Source organism: Camelus ferus, chromosome 35 (genome assembly GCF_009834535.1).
Source record: "Camelus ferus isolate YT-003-E chromosome 35, BCGSAC_Cfer_1.0, whole genome shotgun sequence".
Taxonomy (NCBI): domain Eukaryota; kingdom Metazoa; phylum Chordata; class Mammalia; order Artiodactyla; family Camelidae; genus Camelus; species Camelus ferus.
Window position 1 is genome coordinate 13,622,134 of NC_045730.1, and position 15,705 is coordinate 13,637,838.

The 15,705-nt window shown below is 44.6% G+C and overlaps 1 protein-coding gene across 1 annotated transcript in view; it reads right to left on the minus strand.

Annotated features, from left to right (window-relative positions):
* Positions 1-15,705, minus strand: part of GAD2 (glutamate decarboxylase 2) — a 64,658-nt gene that overhangs the window by 10,820 nt on the left and 38,133 nt on the right. Inside the window, exons 11-13 of the mRNA XM_006191905.3 lie at positions 14,164-14,228; positions 7,696-7,774; positions 4,752-4,901 (exon numbers count right to left, since the gene is read on the minus strand). Of these exons, the coding sequence (XP_006191967.2) occupies positions 4,752-4,901; positions 7,696-7,774; positions 14,164-14,228 (294 nt within the window). The remainder of the gene's footprint in view (positions 1-4,751; positions 4,902-7,695; positions 7,775-14,163; positions 14,229-15,705) is intronic.

Consider the following 15,705-nt stretch of genomic DNA (forward strand, 5'->3'; position numbering starts at 1 on the left):
AGTTTGGGTCCCCTTTGGATGGACCTTAGGGAAGAGGGAGGGAAGTTAACCTTTCTTCTCCAAACTGGATCCTTGGGACCATTCTAGAGTCAGATTTAAACTGGCATGGACCTGATCCAGGGTCTGCCCAGGACCAGTATGACTCTGACCCTGTCCAGCCACACGGCTTGGCTACCTTCTCTGGTCACGTGGGAATGACGGTGCCTGTCTGATTCCCCACACAGAGACACAGGGAGGTAAAGTGAATGCTCTGAAGGTGAGTATGATTGTATTGCAAAGGGGGTGATTTTCACAGACAGGAATGGGAGTCCTCCAGCCTTCGCTAGTCTCGGACTTCACTCCGGGGACGATCAGGAGTGATGTGACTGCCCCTTCAGTCGAAGCTGAAGAGGCCAGGGGAGGGACAAGGGAAGGCTCATGTGCCCTCAGAAGCCCGGGGCTCCTCCTTTCATGCTGGGTACTGATGGGAATAAGAGCCATATTTCATTTTCAAGGTTTTCCAGGTCTTTAGGAGATTCTCCAAAATTCATTCATTCATCAAATGCTTGTTGAATGGTTATATATCACACAGCTCTTCTTGTGAGAACGCACAAGGCACATGTAAAACCTTCCCAGGCATCCCATCTCTGTGACCCAAGTCGCTGTGAAAGAAGCTGAGGGCTGGGATGGGCACTTCCAGGTGGGTGGCAGGATCCCAGCCTCAGGGCTGAAGGAGCTTCAGGAGAAAGATGTTTTATATCTTCTCCCCCCCCCCAACCCCCACCACTTAGGATTGGTTTAGATGGCCCTGGCTGAACCGGATACTCCACCAGGGCGCAGATTCGTGTTTCTTCTGCTCACCATTGTATCCCTCGCACCAGCAGGGCTGGGCACGTCTTAGATGCTCAATACATATTTGTTGAATGAATGAAGGAAGGAAGGATAACTTTTACTCCCCGGGGCTGTGTTTTTACAAAATATGTTCTGAAGAACCGTCTACATCAGAACCAGGTGAACTGTGTTGAAAGGGCAGAGTCCCAGGTCCCACCCCAGACTCCTAAGTCAGAATTTCAGGAAGAGGAACACTGTGTGGCCGTCTTCTGCCACCTGTCACCCCGGGTTCGCCTGTGCCTCTGTCATCTTGGGACCCGGCATCTCAAGTGCTGCTCACGATTCATCTCTGCTTCTTAAAGCCCTCACCTCATGCTCTCAGGCCCCAGAGATGTGGCGTCTGGAAGAATGACTGAATCTCCGGCTGTCAGCTCCATTGTCACTGCCACCACCATTCTCAGGCCCTCTTACTTTTCATCTGGATGGCAGAGCGCTAATTTTCCTCCAGGCAGCTTAGACTCTCCACTAGCTCAGAATACACCCTCTATTCTCTGGACAGACCCTCTTGCTGGCACGTTCTTTTTCCAGCTCTGCTGGTTGAAATTCTACTTAGTCTACCTACCCTGTTCAAGACCCATCTCAAAGGTCACCTCTTGGTAAATCATTCTTGGCTCTCAAACTAGGAATGAGCACTCCATTTCTTAAGTCCCCAGGTGTGTCTGTGTTTCATTTATAACCAGCTATGTGCTGTCTTTTGAGATGATTATTGGAGCGTTTATCTTTCCTGCCTGGAAAGCTGTAGCCCGCTTGTCCCATTCAACACCAGGCACAGTAAAAGATGCTCATGTGCACTCATTGAAACCAATGGATATTTGAGAGAGGAAGGGAACATTCAGTCATTCTGCAAAGACTGCCAGATATCCATTTCCCTTTAACAGTTTCCTCCTCTTATTTTTAACCCTCAGCCATTTGCCTCTCTCTCTGTCCTCTACATTTTAATTACGAGGCCGATCACAGAAAACCATAAGGAAATCTGCCAATTTGCACAATCTTACACAAAACACAGAGATTTACGGTGAAAGCTCAGTAGCTATAGTAGCTATGTCCTCAACAGGGGACAAATTTTACGTTCTTTGTTTTTTGTTTTTCTGTCTACCACTAAGCTTTAACCACTGAGGAAATCTGTCAAGGTGGAAAATAATCAAGTCCTAAGATTCCCTAATAAAATGCAGACAAAATAAAAGGTCTACCCCATAAGAATGGAGCTGAGAGCAAACACAATGACTTTGCCCATGAAAGGCTGACAAATTGTATCACCAACCGCATCTCCTCCCAGCATCCCATCGGAGGCTCTGATTTTTTGGGGGCATAAATTTGCTCTAATTAAGTTATCTTGGACTCAGTAAGATGGCTGCCTTCAGTGCACTTAATTCTGTTTGTTATTAACAAGTCAAAGAGTAGTAATTTATCCTTAGATGAGTATCTTTCATGGGGTTTATCTTACTAAGGAGACAGTGTGGATTCACTTGAACATTATATTCTCCAGATGTACCTGATAATCCAGGGTTTGCTGATTAAAGCCCTATTCCTCCTCTTCCTCCTCATTATTGTTTTCGCAGACACAAAATAGAATGACATGGCCAACTCTTTTGCTGTTCTTCTCAGGAAAGGATGACTTCTACCCTGGCTGGCGTCACTAGAGAGTTAGGGATATTGAAGGCTAATTTTCCTCACCTCCGATCTGCATTGCAGGACTGAGCATATTACTTTAACAATTATTATTTCATTTTACAAAAAATGCAGCCTTAAGCTGAAAGCCAAATGAATGTGCCTGCCAGTTAGATGTTTAGATACTAAGGGCTTGCATAAGGAATTTTAAAAATACATATGCAGCAACTGTGATCTTTATTTTTTTTCTCTCTCTCTCTATCCCCTCTTCTGGTGCCTGCACTTCAGTGCTTGAGAAATGGGATCCTTTGCCTTTATTTCAGGCTTCGTTTGGTCCTACTGTTTAATCGACACCTGATGTCCTCCAAGTTATTTCTCCGAGAACCAGCCAGCTGCACCACGCTGGCAAGGAGGCTTCAGATGGGAAGGGAGCAGCAGGAACTAATGAACCATGGCAGAAACATTTTTGTGTAAATATAGCTAATGAGCATCATCTTAATAAAAACGCCACGGGAACAAGAGACACAAAGAGTGATACTGAACAATATTTAGGACCAAGCTTTCCTCGACTTACTAGCTGATATTTATTTATTTTTTGTCATTTTATAATGCCCACCCATCAATGAAAGAAAAAAAAACTTGCCTGTTTTAAAACAGCCTGAGAGGACACCAATGATCCCCATTCTTGGTTGGTTTATTTTTGCCAAATTTGCCAAACGAAAGTGTCCTTGCCAACAGAATGAGTCTCATTTTGGGTGCTGGGGACCAGATATGTGTCCTTGTCAGGCTCTCACCTTTCAAAGGAGGAAGGCACCCCCTGCCCAGCTCAAGGGACTTGAGCTCACTTGTCACCCACCTTTATGGGGAAATAACTCACCTTGGGCCTCACTCCAGGTGGTGACACTTAGCAATACTTAGAGAAAATTTGACCAGGGAAAATACCATTATGGAGGCTTGCCTGAAGACTGTCTAGTCCAGCCACCCCCCGAAACCATCTAACAGTTATTTTTGCATTAAGCAAGATCATCTTTCTAGTTAAACTGCCTTTTTCCAGGATGGGTTTAGAGAAGATTCCATAAAATAGTTGTCAATTGCATTGTTTCACTTCCAAGCGCCCTCTTTCTCTCGTTAGCCATCTGCCTCTCTAAAGTGTGTAAGGCAATTCAGTTTACTTTGGACAATTCTACAAACAACAGCTTATGTATGGCTTGGGTGCTGTGAACATGGTTCATACCTCATACACAGATCCGAGGGAGGACCCATTCTGTGATCTTATCCAGTTGACCAAATATTTGCTTGTTCCTATGGGGTAAAACCCATCACCTCTTTGTGTAGTCTACTTAGAAAGCTTACAGTCAAACTGGTGGACCGTTTCCAAAACTCACAGGACCTTGGGGTATTTCCACTTCCCTCTAATTTCTCACTTTCTCATTTCCCTTTGTCAAGGTTTCCCTCACATACTCTTTTAACAGTTGAAATTCTTTCTACCAGTTGGGTTTTTCCAGCGTGGCCCGCTGGCTCTGGCCACTGCCTCCTGCGGGAGATAAATGAAGCCAGGTGGGAAGTCACTGATTTGTGACACTTAGGTTGGGAATCTGGTCAAAATGAAAAATGAAGTCTTTGACCTTTCCAGCCTGCTTACGTTTAACCATACACAGCGCTCTTTTAAAGCTATAACTAGGTCCAACCAATGCTGCACCATTAGTTACAGAGTTTGGTTTCTGAGAGGGGTTGGGGGAGGTGATCATCCACGGTTAAATTCTGAGGCAGATACAGAAATTATACAAAAGGAGGTCACTAGCGAGTTCCAGAGTTTTTAAAAAAGCTGTATATCTAGAGGCCACCCCATGAAATGTCAAAAATAAGCAGTAATACTTTTTAATTTTCACGTTTCCTTTTTGTTCTCCAAACAAAAAGATTGCATTTAACCTCCCCAAGGGATCAATCACTGGGTAAAAACTGAGAATTGGGACAAGAAGCACAATGAAACACCTCTTGGGAATCAGGAGGTTCTGCTGGGTAAAGCAACATTAATTGGTTTTCTAGACAAGTGAGCATTAGAAGCAATGTGACTTCAGAGAAAAAAAAGCACATAATGGGTTTTATTATATTCTTACCCATGGAGAATGCAGAAAACTAGGTATAGGCTTAAAGAAATATAATCTTGGGTAAATAATTTTCAATTTGGAAATCAATTTTAACAGGGCATCATAAGGGTCAGCAGATCTAGTTCCTGTTTTCAGTCAACATTCAGCCGACCCGCACGTGCTCACCTTTGCCCTCCACATGAGCCAGAGCTTAAAAACATCGACGTGGCGTCCACACTGTAAGGCCTTGTCTCCGGTGTCGTAGGACAGGTCGTAGTGTTTATCTTGCTGAAAGAGGTAGGAGGCATGCATCTGGTTGCAACTTTGCATCAGTCCCTAGGAGAGAAGAGAAAACTTAGGAAACTCTACTGACTTTATCAGGCATTCTATTAGACTTACGCTGTGGTGGAAATTATTAAGGAGAAAACAAAAAAGAATGAAAGAGGCATTGAATCTCCTAAAGAAAGAAAACAGTAAGAATCAAAGGAGAAAAAAAATTAAGGCCAATATCTGGGCAGGATGGGCTGTTGTAATAGATCAATTCTATGGGCGAAATGGCTCAGGGTCAAATGTTACCAGAGGTTAACAACAGGGTATGTTTATACTTTTATTCTCCTTCTTAAGAGAAGGCATTTATTAAAAAAAAAAAAATCAAAATCAGAGTATAATGTTCATTGTTTGGGAGAATATCCTGATGTTCTGGTTTTGTTGTAATCGAACTATTTTGGAAACTCTTTGGTTTTATAAAATATTATTGGTGTGATTCTTCTCTTTCATTCAGATTTAGTTCAAGGACTTTGTCATTCAGCTGTAAAGGTTTGGGTTCTTTATGGAAATCACAGCTTTTAAGACAGTTCATTGCTCTCATTTAGATATGCTAAAATCTGAAAAAATAAAAGACATAGCTACCCCGAGATGTCTTAAATAACGACTCTTTCAAAAATCACGTTCCTCTCTCAAGAGTGATTAAAGCTTGAGTACTGGGTTTTCATACTCAGTTGCTTACGGCAGTTCCAGTGGAAAGTTTCACTGTCAATGACCATGAATTTGCCCCAGCGCCGCAAGCTTACTGTGGAAAATGGGTAGCAAAGTGACTGAACTATTCCAAAGAACAGGGAATGAATCATGCTCTCTGACTCAAACAGCATCACCAGTCTCACCATGTTTCAGTCTGTCATGAACCACAGGAAGTCTTTGTCGCTTTTGTTACCTACAGTGTAATTGTGATTTTACAGAAGCTTTGGCATTTTTTTTTTCCCTTTTGTGACTCACAACAAGAAGCAAAGACTAGACTGTGGTCACTCAGTTGAAGTTAGAAGTGAAAACTCTTTTAAACATTATCCAAACTAAAACAAAATGCAAGTAAAATTGGATCTCTGTCCTGAAAGCCCACGTCCACAGGTGGAAGACAACAGAACTGGGCTCAGTCTTTCTTGTGATTTGGGCTTCATATTTGGTGGAATCCATTACATTAACTTTTTGAGACTAACAGAAATTAAATACAATATAATTGTAATAGAGCAGTAGAATGACATTGAATTGGAAAACCAAAATTCACTTGAAGACAGTAAGACTGAAAACTGCAACAGGTGCATCTATTTCGTTTCTTGGTCACAGAAACTTGGCACCGTTTTCATCCCAGCCACGCAGGCCCATGACCAGGTGCCATCAGTCCTAAGGGAGACCACCCCAGAGAGTGTGGAATGATGCATAGACTAGGATCAGAAAAGCAGCTCAAAGCACATGACCTCTAAAAGGTTGGACAGTACCAGCCTCATCGTGCAAAAGGACAAGTCAAAGTCACAGAAAGGGCCTTGGTGAGATAATATCCTGAGCCATTAAATCCCAAATGATTTTAAATACATTAACAGCTGCTGGTAAGACAGGTGCTGTCAAAGAAATCCCCCTGGTCACATGAACTTAGGAAACTATCATAAATACCTTCTTTTGAGATATTTATAATATACACCAGCAATTAAAGGCTGTGATAAACCCTGGAGTAATGAAAGTTGTTTTTAACTCTGTAATCTAATATATCTCAAGCTTTTTTTATTTTTTATTTTATTTTTATTTTTATTTGGGGGGGTAATTAGGTTTTTATTTGTTTATTTATTTTAATGGAAGTACTGGGGATTGAACCCAGGACCTCGTGCATGCTGAGCACACACTCTACCACTGAGCTATACCCTATCCCCCCCAAAGCTTTTTTAAAACCAAGAACACTCTTATCACAGGAAACTTAATACAATTCTATTCCTTGGACCCCGATAAGGGAAATGCTGTCAGAGCATCATGAACTCTTGGATTTGGAAGGGAGCCTAGAGCTCTTAATCTATTCCTTCTCCGTCTACCTCTCTATCCTGTTACTAATAAGTGGTTCTCCAATCTCCATTCAGTCACCTCTGCGATGATGAATGTATTCATGCATTAAGTCATTCATTACCAGCTGGGCAGCTTAATTTTTAGAAAAGCATTCCTTTTGCTGATCCCCAAGTCAGATCTCAAATCATGGTAATTCTGATTGTGCCATCAAAGCTGTACCACCCAGCTCCCTGAAACCTCAAGAAAAAAAAATCTCTCTGATCCGAGTGTCATTTATACTGTGAAGGCTGCCATCCTCTCAGCCCTTTAATTTTGTATTTTTTTTAGATTAAACATCTTTAGCTCCTTCAACCACCTCACTTCCATGTTTAGTAATGTTCCTCACGTTTGAATCCTAGCTTGGTGGGGTCCCTGATGAGATTTGGCACTAACTTAAGCGAAGCACTCCAGGTGTGGTTTAACTAGAGGACAGTGGGGGGTGACCACTTCCCTCATCCTGAAACTCCACGTCTTTTGTCCCACTACTATTTTTTGAATGGTATTTCTCTCTGGACCCACTATTGACCCTGCAGAATACATCTTAGGCCTTTTTCACAAGGACGACAATTTGGCCATGCGTGAAGCATGCCTGTCTTGTCTGGTCAAAATATAACTATCCTATATTTGGACGTAAGAGCAGGACCTTACAGTTATCCTCATTGACAGTTTCCCCTTTTTGGATGTGGCTCACCGTTCCAGTCCGTCACTACACACATTTACGCTATCAAACCCCACCGGTGGACCAGGCTGCAAGTCAGGAGAGACATACCTCTTCTCTGACCAGGAGAGCAGAGCACTGCAGAGGGACGCCCATCATCTTATGCGGATTCCACGTCACAGAGTTGGCCCTAAAGGAAACAAATCACGTTACGAGGGTGGCACTTGTGACAGGCTCAGACTACCAAGACCCTGTGCATGGGCAACACCGCTCAGGATTCTTGGCACTGTTTCTTAGATTCCAGTGTGACATTAATTTACAGGACAAAAAGTGGACTCAAATCTACAACCTTTTCTTTGTTTGCAGAGACAGTAGGTGAGGGCTAGTGTCTCCATGTGGTGTCGCCTGAGTTGAGGAATCCATTCAGCGGCCACGGTGGTCTGGGAGCTTCTTTGGGTGACTGGGATCGTCCAGTCCAAGGTCCGTCCTTTGGCCACCGCGGAGCAGAGCACCAGGCAGGTGGCCTCGTGTGCCTCCACCGTTCCTGCTTCTGACCCAAATGCAGTGCCCTGGAGCGCAGAGCTGTGGCTCTTCCCGCTGCTTAATTCTGTTCTTTCCCCAACCCACTTCCTTCTTCTTCCCATTCAACTGATTACCAAATGTTTCAAATGTGTCCTTTCATTACAGCTTCCAGCTTATCCCCTGCTTCCATCTCTTTTCTAATCCACAGATAGCCTTCTGGACTGTGGGGGAGAGATGCTGTGGCTCCTTCAGCAATTTTCAATCTATTTTGTCCCGATGTACTTGAGAACTAGAATGCTCTCCATCAGTAATAGTGATTCTCAGCTCAGGGACTGAATCTATTTGAAAAGCCTAAACCACAGCCCTGGTTTAGATTTCTTTAATAATAATAATAATTGCTGTTATTATTTTAATCCAGATACACTGTCTTAACTGATGCTTGGTTTCCATTGCATCCTCCACCCGGGACTAGAGTTATTTTCCAGCTCTGTTTATGGTTCTCTCCTCTTTCCTTCCACCTCCAGCCTAAATTCCAAACTGTAGAGGGTAGCTCATGGTGTCCACCCAGGTGAGCCCCAGGCCATGTGTCCCATCTTGAGTCCTGTCACTTTCCATCACACCAGAGGACACTGTGTTCTCAGAACATTCTATTCTCATGCACCTGGGTCTCCTAATGCTATTTCCTCTTCATGGAATGTCATCTCCCATTACTTCACTTGCTAATTTAATCCTACTTATTCTTAAAGGCCAATCAAGTATATCTCTGCAGCCTTCTTCAACTTCCTTCAACTTCTCCAACCGCTCCAAGCCCCTCCTCCTCCAGTGCCCGGGGAAAGCGGCTGCTCACGTTGCAGGAGTCTCTGTATACGTCTTTGGAGAGACTGAGGGTTCCTTGAGGATGAAGCTTGGGAATGTGACCTTGACATGAACAGACTCACAGGAGAAGGAACGTAGCGGGGCGATCCGTGGCAGCTACCTCCAGAGTGCCCTGCATGGCTGCCTCTCTGCTGGCTGAACGGCAGACCAGGGCTCCCCTGCTGCCCACGCTCAAGGTGTGAGGACCTTGGGAAGAAAGGAGATGCTGGGGAAGAGCCCATTCATCTAGTTGATGAACAGCAGGCATTAGCTGGATGGTCCGAGAACACTTACTGGCCTGGGGATCTTATCTGAATCAATAGATAGTCCAGCTCATTGCTGGTCTTCCTTGAGCTTTGACGCTGGCTGTCAGATAGGTTGAAAGTGGGGAAAGAAGCAAAGGCAGTTCATGGCCAGGTGGCTACACCCCTGGAAAGAGGACTAAAAGATTTCCTGAATAATAATGGAACTGGTATTAAAAAGCTCCTTCCGGGAAAACATCTCCCTGCTCTTTACAATGACCCTGGAGTCAAGAAACCTGGGCTCTGAGCAATAGGTAAATAGTCGTTCAGGGAGCGGAGCTTGGGAGCCAGACAGTCTACGTCTGCATGCAGGTTCTGTCACTTCCTAGCTGTGTGACCTTGAGCAGGTTGCTTAACCTCTCTGTGCCTAGCTTTGTAAACATAACAGAATAATAATCATTTGGGTAAAGTGCTTATAACTGCATCCAGCACACAGTAAACATTAAACAAGATCGGCTCTTGATACTGATTTCAAGTGTCATTTATGAGCTTTGTGACACTGGGCACATACACCGCCATTCTATACATTCTATAATATCCTATCACTCTGTGCCCGATCCTGAGGAAACGCAGCTTTATCAGGCATGACACCTGATGCAGAAGAGAGTAGCTGTTCTCCACGCCTCTAACTGAGGGTGTTTATTCCTATGCAGCGACCAGTTTGTCTTTTTAGACTAGAAGCTGCCAAGGCCCACACCGATCCTGTCACCAAATTCTCTCATAAAGATGCAAAAAGATGCACAGACTGATTCAACAACATGGCCTTAGTTTATCTGAGAAATGTTGGCAATTTGTGAAAAACAGCCTCAGGTTCATTCCAAAATGTTTTGCCATGGGATTCAGTCATGTGGCCTCTGATTTTCCATAAATTGGAGAGAGCTGAGTCCCCTGGGACCATTCTGAGATGTATCTTTGTGCAGTCTTTTGCACCTCAAACTCAGCAGCCCTGACATGAACTCAGTAACTTGCCCCCCTCCTGGTCCTTCTGGATCTGTCCTCTCTCCTCTATCCTGGGCCTCAATTCCTCACACCCCTTTCCTCCCAAGCATTCGGCTCCCAAACCTTAGTGTTTTGGTTTCATTCTCTTTTCTTCCCCTCTCCTGATATCACTCCTTATTGTTCTTTTTTTTTTTTTAATTCTGCATAAAATACATTATTCTACAGTGATTTGGTGCTAGATTTTCTCTGTGTGTGTGTGTGTGGATGGTGTATGGGAATCACTTGGAAAATATTGAGCATTCACATGCTAACTACAATTAATAAGTACTTACTATATGACACTCACTGTTCTAACTGATTCACATGCATCAACTTATCTATTCCTTACAGCAGTAACCCCAGGAGGTACTTCCTGTTATTGTAGCAATAACAGTTTTGTAGATGGCCAGACATCTTTCCCAAGGGCATACAACCAGCAAGTAGGATTCAAAATGTTGCCTGTGTACCGGGTCCTTGCTCTGACCGTGGCCTAACGCCACACGTATTCACTCTAAGCCCTGGAGAGTCTGCAATGTTTCCTTGGGATGCGACCGGTATATGCATATTGAGAAAGTTCCCCAGGCAGTCTGGATAAATCCCCACGATGATGGTGCTAGATTTTTGATGGAACTTTTGAGAAAGATATTTTCTATACAAGCTAATGCTAGCTCAATCAAAGACCTCTACAAACATATGTCCCTTACGCTTTTCAACATAATACACAAAACTGTAAAATCTGTCCAGGAAGGAACTCTCTGGAATTTCTTTTTTTTGGGGGGGGGGGGCAATTAGTTTTCTATACTCTCCTGCATGGAATTTCTTAAAGTATTGGAAAGTACAGCAAAGCAAAAGAAAGCATTGCATGCAAGGAGTGTTTAAGCATTTTGTAACATATGGTGTTCCAGTGTAATCCAGTGCGGCTTTTCTACATAAACACACACCAAAACACACACTTTCAGAAGCACGTGAGGTAAGCCGAAGCACGGGCACTCCACCACGTGGAAGAGCGGGTCTCTGTGATGGTGCGTCCTCTTCCATGGGAGCAACGCTCCTGGGTTCCTCTCCCCTGCTCCCTCCCTGCTCCCCGCCCTCAGCATCTCTGCCCTCCACTCGAACCGGACATTTGTGATGCCTTGATAGCCTCTTGCCAGGCCCGGCTTCCGTGGGCTCTTGAATCCAGAGCTGTCTTTCCAAAGCGCAGGTAATCCTGCCCCTCTCCTCAAACCCCCGCTATGGCTGTCACGGCGGGGACCTTTCCTTTTTGCGTTCCTCAACCCAAGAAATGTAACACTCTCCGTGCCTAAAGTGGCCCACACAGCAGTGAGGTTAAGCTCGGATTCATGCTGACCCTGACTTGGCTCTGGGGCAGGCCCTCCATGGACACTCACGGGCAGGACTTCTGGACACTCCCCTGGCTTCCTAGTCACCGCCACGAATCCATCCCGGTCTCCAACCAGACTTGTCTGAACTTTCTCCAAGGACCCTCTCAAACCTCCGCGTCCCTGCTCTTCACCTTAACGCCCTCCTTCCACGGCTGCCTGGTGATGCTCGATGCTCACCCTGGGGGCGGTCCCTTCCTGTAATAACCCTGTTTAGAAAGAATGAGTCCGTCTTCTGTGCCGTCCAGCTCGCTTGTCTCTCTTTTGAGCCTTTACTTCCTCCGCCTTGAATCAAACCCCTTGCTGACTGCAGTCTTCTCTACTAGATTCTAAACTCCTTGAAGACAGGCCTCATACCATGCTTGACATGCGCTCAGCATGCCTGCTGCTGTGACTTGCAAATGACAGAGGCTCAGGGACCAGTGAATTGAGTTTCTGAACCCCTGGCTCACAGGCAGAGTGAGGGCAATACTTGGTAATTTGGCAGAATTGGGCTCCAGGTGTGTGTGCCATTTTATTAAGAGGATGGCTCTCTGGGATCCCTGTGACCACTGGGCACCTCTGGATTTGGTGACAAGAATCAACCATGGATTTCCTCCACTTTAGAGTGAGTCCTAGTACTTGGGAAAATGCCAAACACCCCAAATGAGTCAAATTACTTTCCTCAGCGTGGGCCCAGGCACATTCCGCAGGGGGTCTCCACTGCTCTACCATCCCATTCACCAAAGAGAGAATGACTTTCGCTAAGAAGTCACCAAGATGGATTCTGTCCGGTAAATGGATGGCTGAGGGGGTTTGGCTCAAAGCACAACGACCACAGTTCCTTATTTTTTAGGACTTGCTGTTTGGCTGTTCCATTTAGTAGATTTAGTTACAATACAATTTCAAGAACTGTGGCAGTTAGAGAGGTCTCTATGTTCCATGATGAATGTTCTAAGCTCTGCTCTCAAATAATACTCTTTAGTACAAAAGCGTGTGGGTGTTTATTTCTCCAAAGCCCAGGGTAGGGGATTTAGTGAGGTTTCAAATACTCCCTGGTGGAGGGTGCTTTGTGGCTGGCTTTCAGCACTCGGAGTCAAAGCTGGCGTGAAAGCTCTAGTAACAGGCCAACCAGAAAGGCCCTCCAAGAAAAGAAGGTTCTGTGTACAGGCCACGTCTCTTAGGAGCACATCAATTTAATTCTTGTTCTGATCCTCTGAACAGGCACCTTCTAAATGGTTCTCTCTTCATCATCTCTCACTGTTTAGTTCACTGCCTCCACCTTAAGCTTCTGGTTTCAAGGAATTCAGCCCAAAGGATGAGAAGCAGAGACCTAAAATTGTCTCCATCCACTCACACCTAAACGGGTACCTGCTATCCGAGCAGGGACCGCAGGCTGAGGGACGGTCCCCCTCTGACATGGGCCTTACCTGGTCTGCCTCCAGCCTTCTTTCCAATGATGAGGCAGGTGCCCTAGACTCTGCCACTGTAACTCCAGCCCCCTTCCACATCCACGGGTTCTCTGTGCATGTAGGCCTGGATATGATACAGCACACCCAGCGTGTTCATTCTGGCCTGACTGTCCAGTGTGACCAGGGCTCACCGAGCTTCCCAGCTCCACCAGCCCCTCTCCTCGCCTTGGAACAGAAATTGTTCCAAGATGTCCAGAGGCAGAGCCAGTGGGAAACTCTTTCTGGGCAGCACCTGGCTACTTGGCAGGGCAAGAGGGGCACTTGGCAGCCTCGGATGAATTCCGGCTTTCTCCGTTGCCTGGAGTGTCAGAGCTGACCGCTGTTCCTGACCTGCCGTGTTGTGATGGGAGGACCAGGAGCTCTGAGCTCTCTCTGCACGTGGTCCAGAACCCAAGCCTGAGGCTGATATTTGCATCCTGTCATTTTTTTCTTTTTCCTTTGGACCCAAGTCTGCTTTTTGTGAATCAAAGATTACGTCCTTCGGGGTTTGCCGCTCTTCTCTATGGTCTACTGCTTATTCTCTGAATAAAAGGTGCTCTGAAACACCAACCAGAGCTATACTAGAAAAAAATTACCATGGGGATGACACCATCAATGATGGTATCACAAGCATGCTTCCCTTTAAGTAAACTGGCCATATTGAACCCCAAGCCCCACTTTCAACACTGATCAATTATAAGGTGCTTATTTACTTTGCAAAATTACTTATTGGTTTCTTTAAAGCAGTGGGCATCTTCCTCTTACAAAACACAAAAGCTATAGCTCTCCCTTGAAAACAGCCTGAAGTAAAGTTTTGGTAGCTGGTTCAGAGATCCCAGGAAGGTCATTCGGGAGTTGTCTGGCCAACCGCGGATGCCAGTTAGGAAGCTCGGTGCTCAAGAGACATCCCACTTGGGTCGCCTGATGCGGGGTTTGGTTTCTTCTTGTTGTCTACACACAATACTCGTGCACATATGACCACACAAGGCAAGGGACACAGCACTGCGCAGAATGGGCTCACCTGTACACCAGCAGTTCTCAAAAACCCGGTATAATTTGCTTTTCACATTTAGCTTTCACACTTTACGCTGTTAATGAGAAAAATGTGGGTACCTCTCCACGCCGCTCAGCTTCCACTTGTGCTTCCGTGACATCAGTAATCCCCCACCCCAAGCTGCCTGAAAAAGGGAGAGCATACAGAGAAAAGGTAGTGTTTGTTCATTGCCTGGGTTTCTAGAGTTTGGTGACTTCAGAGTTTCTTGGGGTGAAAGTTACATCCTCAACCCCAGGAAACTTAGAGGGTTGGCCCCCTTCCCTGGCACTAGACTTCCAAAGGTTAAATCGGGGGCTGCTTTAAGGTCTCAGGCTCCACCCCACGTTTACATGGGTGTCAGGCTCCAAACTGAGGGCACGTTTCCTGAGTCTGCACGAGAAGGAGGTAGATTCTTTCCCAACCATCAGCTCCGCTCTCAGTCTTAGTGAAGCTCATACTCTCAAAACTAAAAACCCTATTATCTCCACAGTTTAAGGTAGAGAAGATGGGCTGGGACCTTTTAAACAACTTCCATTTTGGAAGGAAAACTTTTTTTGACAAATCTGAATGATTCCAGAGGGAGGAAGCACCTTCATAATCCTATTTGACTAATGTATAATTTTGGATAATTTCTTTGTCAATAAAACAAAAACAAAAAAAGACAAAACCCAAACCCCCGAACAACAGACAAAACAGACAAAAAAAAAAAAAAAAAAAAAAAAAAGCCAAACAGGAAAGATTTGTACTAGTTTTAGTTGAGCAATTAGAATGTGTCCCTTTTTATGGCAGCTCACGGAGAAAAAAATGTGACAGTGAATATATATATGTTCGTGTATAACTGAAAAATTGTGCTCTACACTGGAATTTGACACCACATTGTAAAATGATTATAAATCAATAAAAAATGTTAAAAAAAAAAAAAAGAATGTGTCCCTTTAAAAATTTGTACTCAAGTTTGAAGGTCTGAATTGGTGTAAAGACCTCCTTTAAAGATAGGATGTCAAGATGGAGATTCATTGAAACCTGTTGACATGCTTTGGGTGTAAAAATAATCCTGGGACAAGTCTAAAGAAAAAAAATTGGGTATAATTGCACTTTCTTTTGTTGTAATTTCAGTCCTTTTACACTTTGAAAAATTATCCAATTTTCCAAATGTGTAATATTTTAAGATTTTTTTCTAGTCTAATTATAGAATGTATAAACATTGAGGATGAGTGGTAAACTTGTTATGTTTTGAAGAAAGCTAATGCAATTGGTTAAAAGATCTCCCAGTTCTATTTTAAGCAGACATTCTGTCAGAGACACCATAGCATCTGCTGGCTCAGAAGATACATTGTTGTTCTTTTAGAGCTGTGAGGGTAACCCTCTTCCTGAATTAGCTAGTGAGATTTAACGGGCTCTCTAGTTCCAAGACCCAGGTCACTGATGGTACTTGGGTTTGCCAACCTTTCTCAGTGTCTTCCTGTGTAAAATGGGTCTCTGGTAGGCTAATGAACAACGCACACTGCGAATCAGGGAAGGAAAAGAGGGTGGGTAACTGCTCTGCAGGCTGGCCGACTCTGGGGTAATGGAAATTTACCTAGTTCAGCCAGGGGAGGTTTTCTGCTCATAAAGAAAGGGGA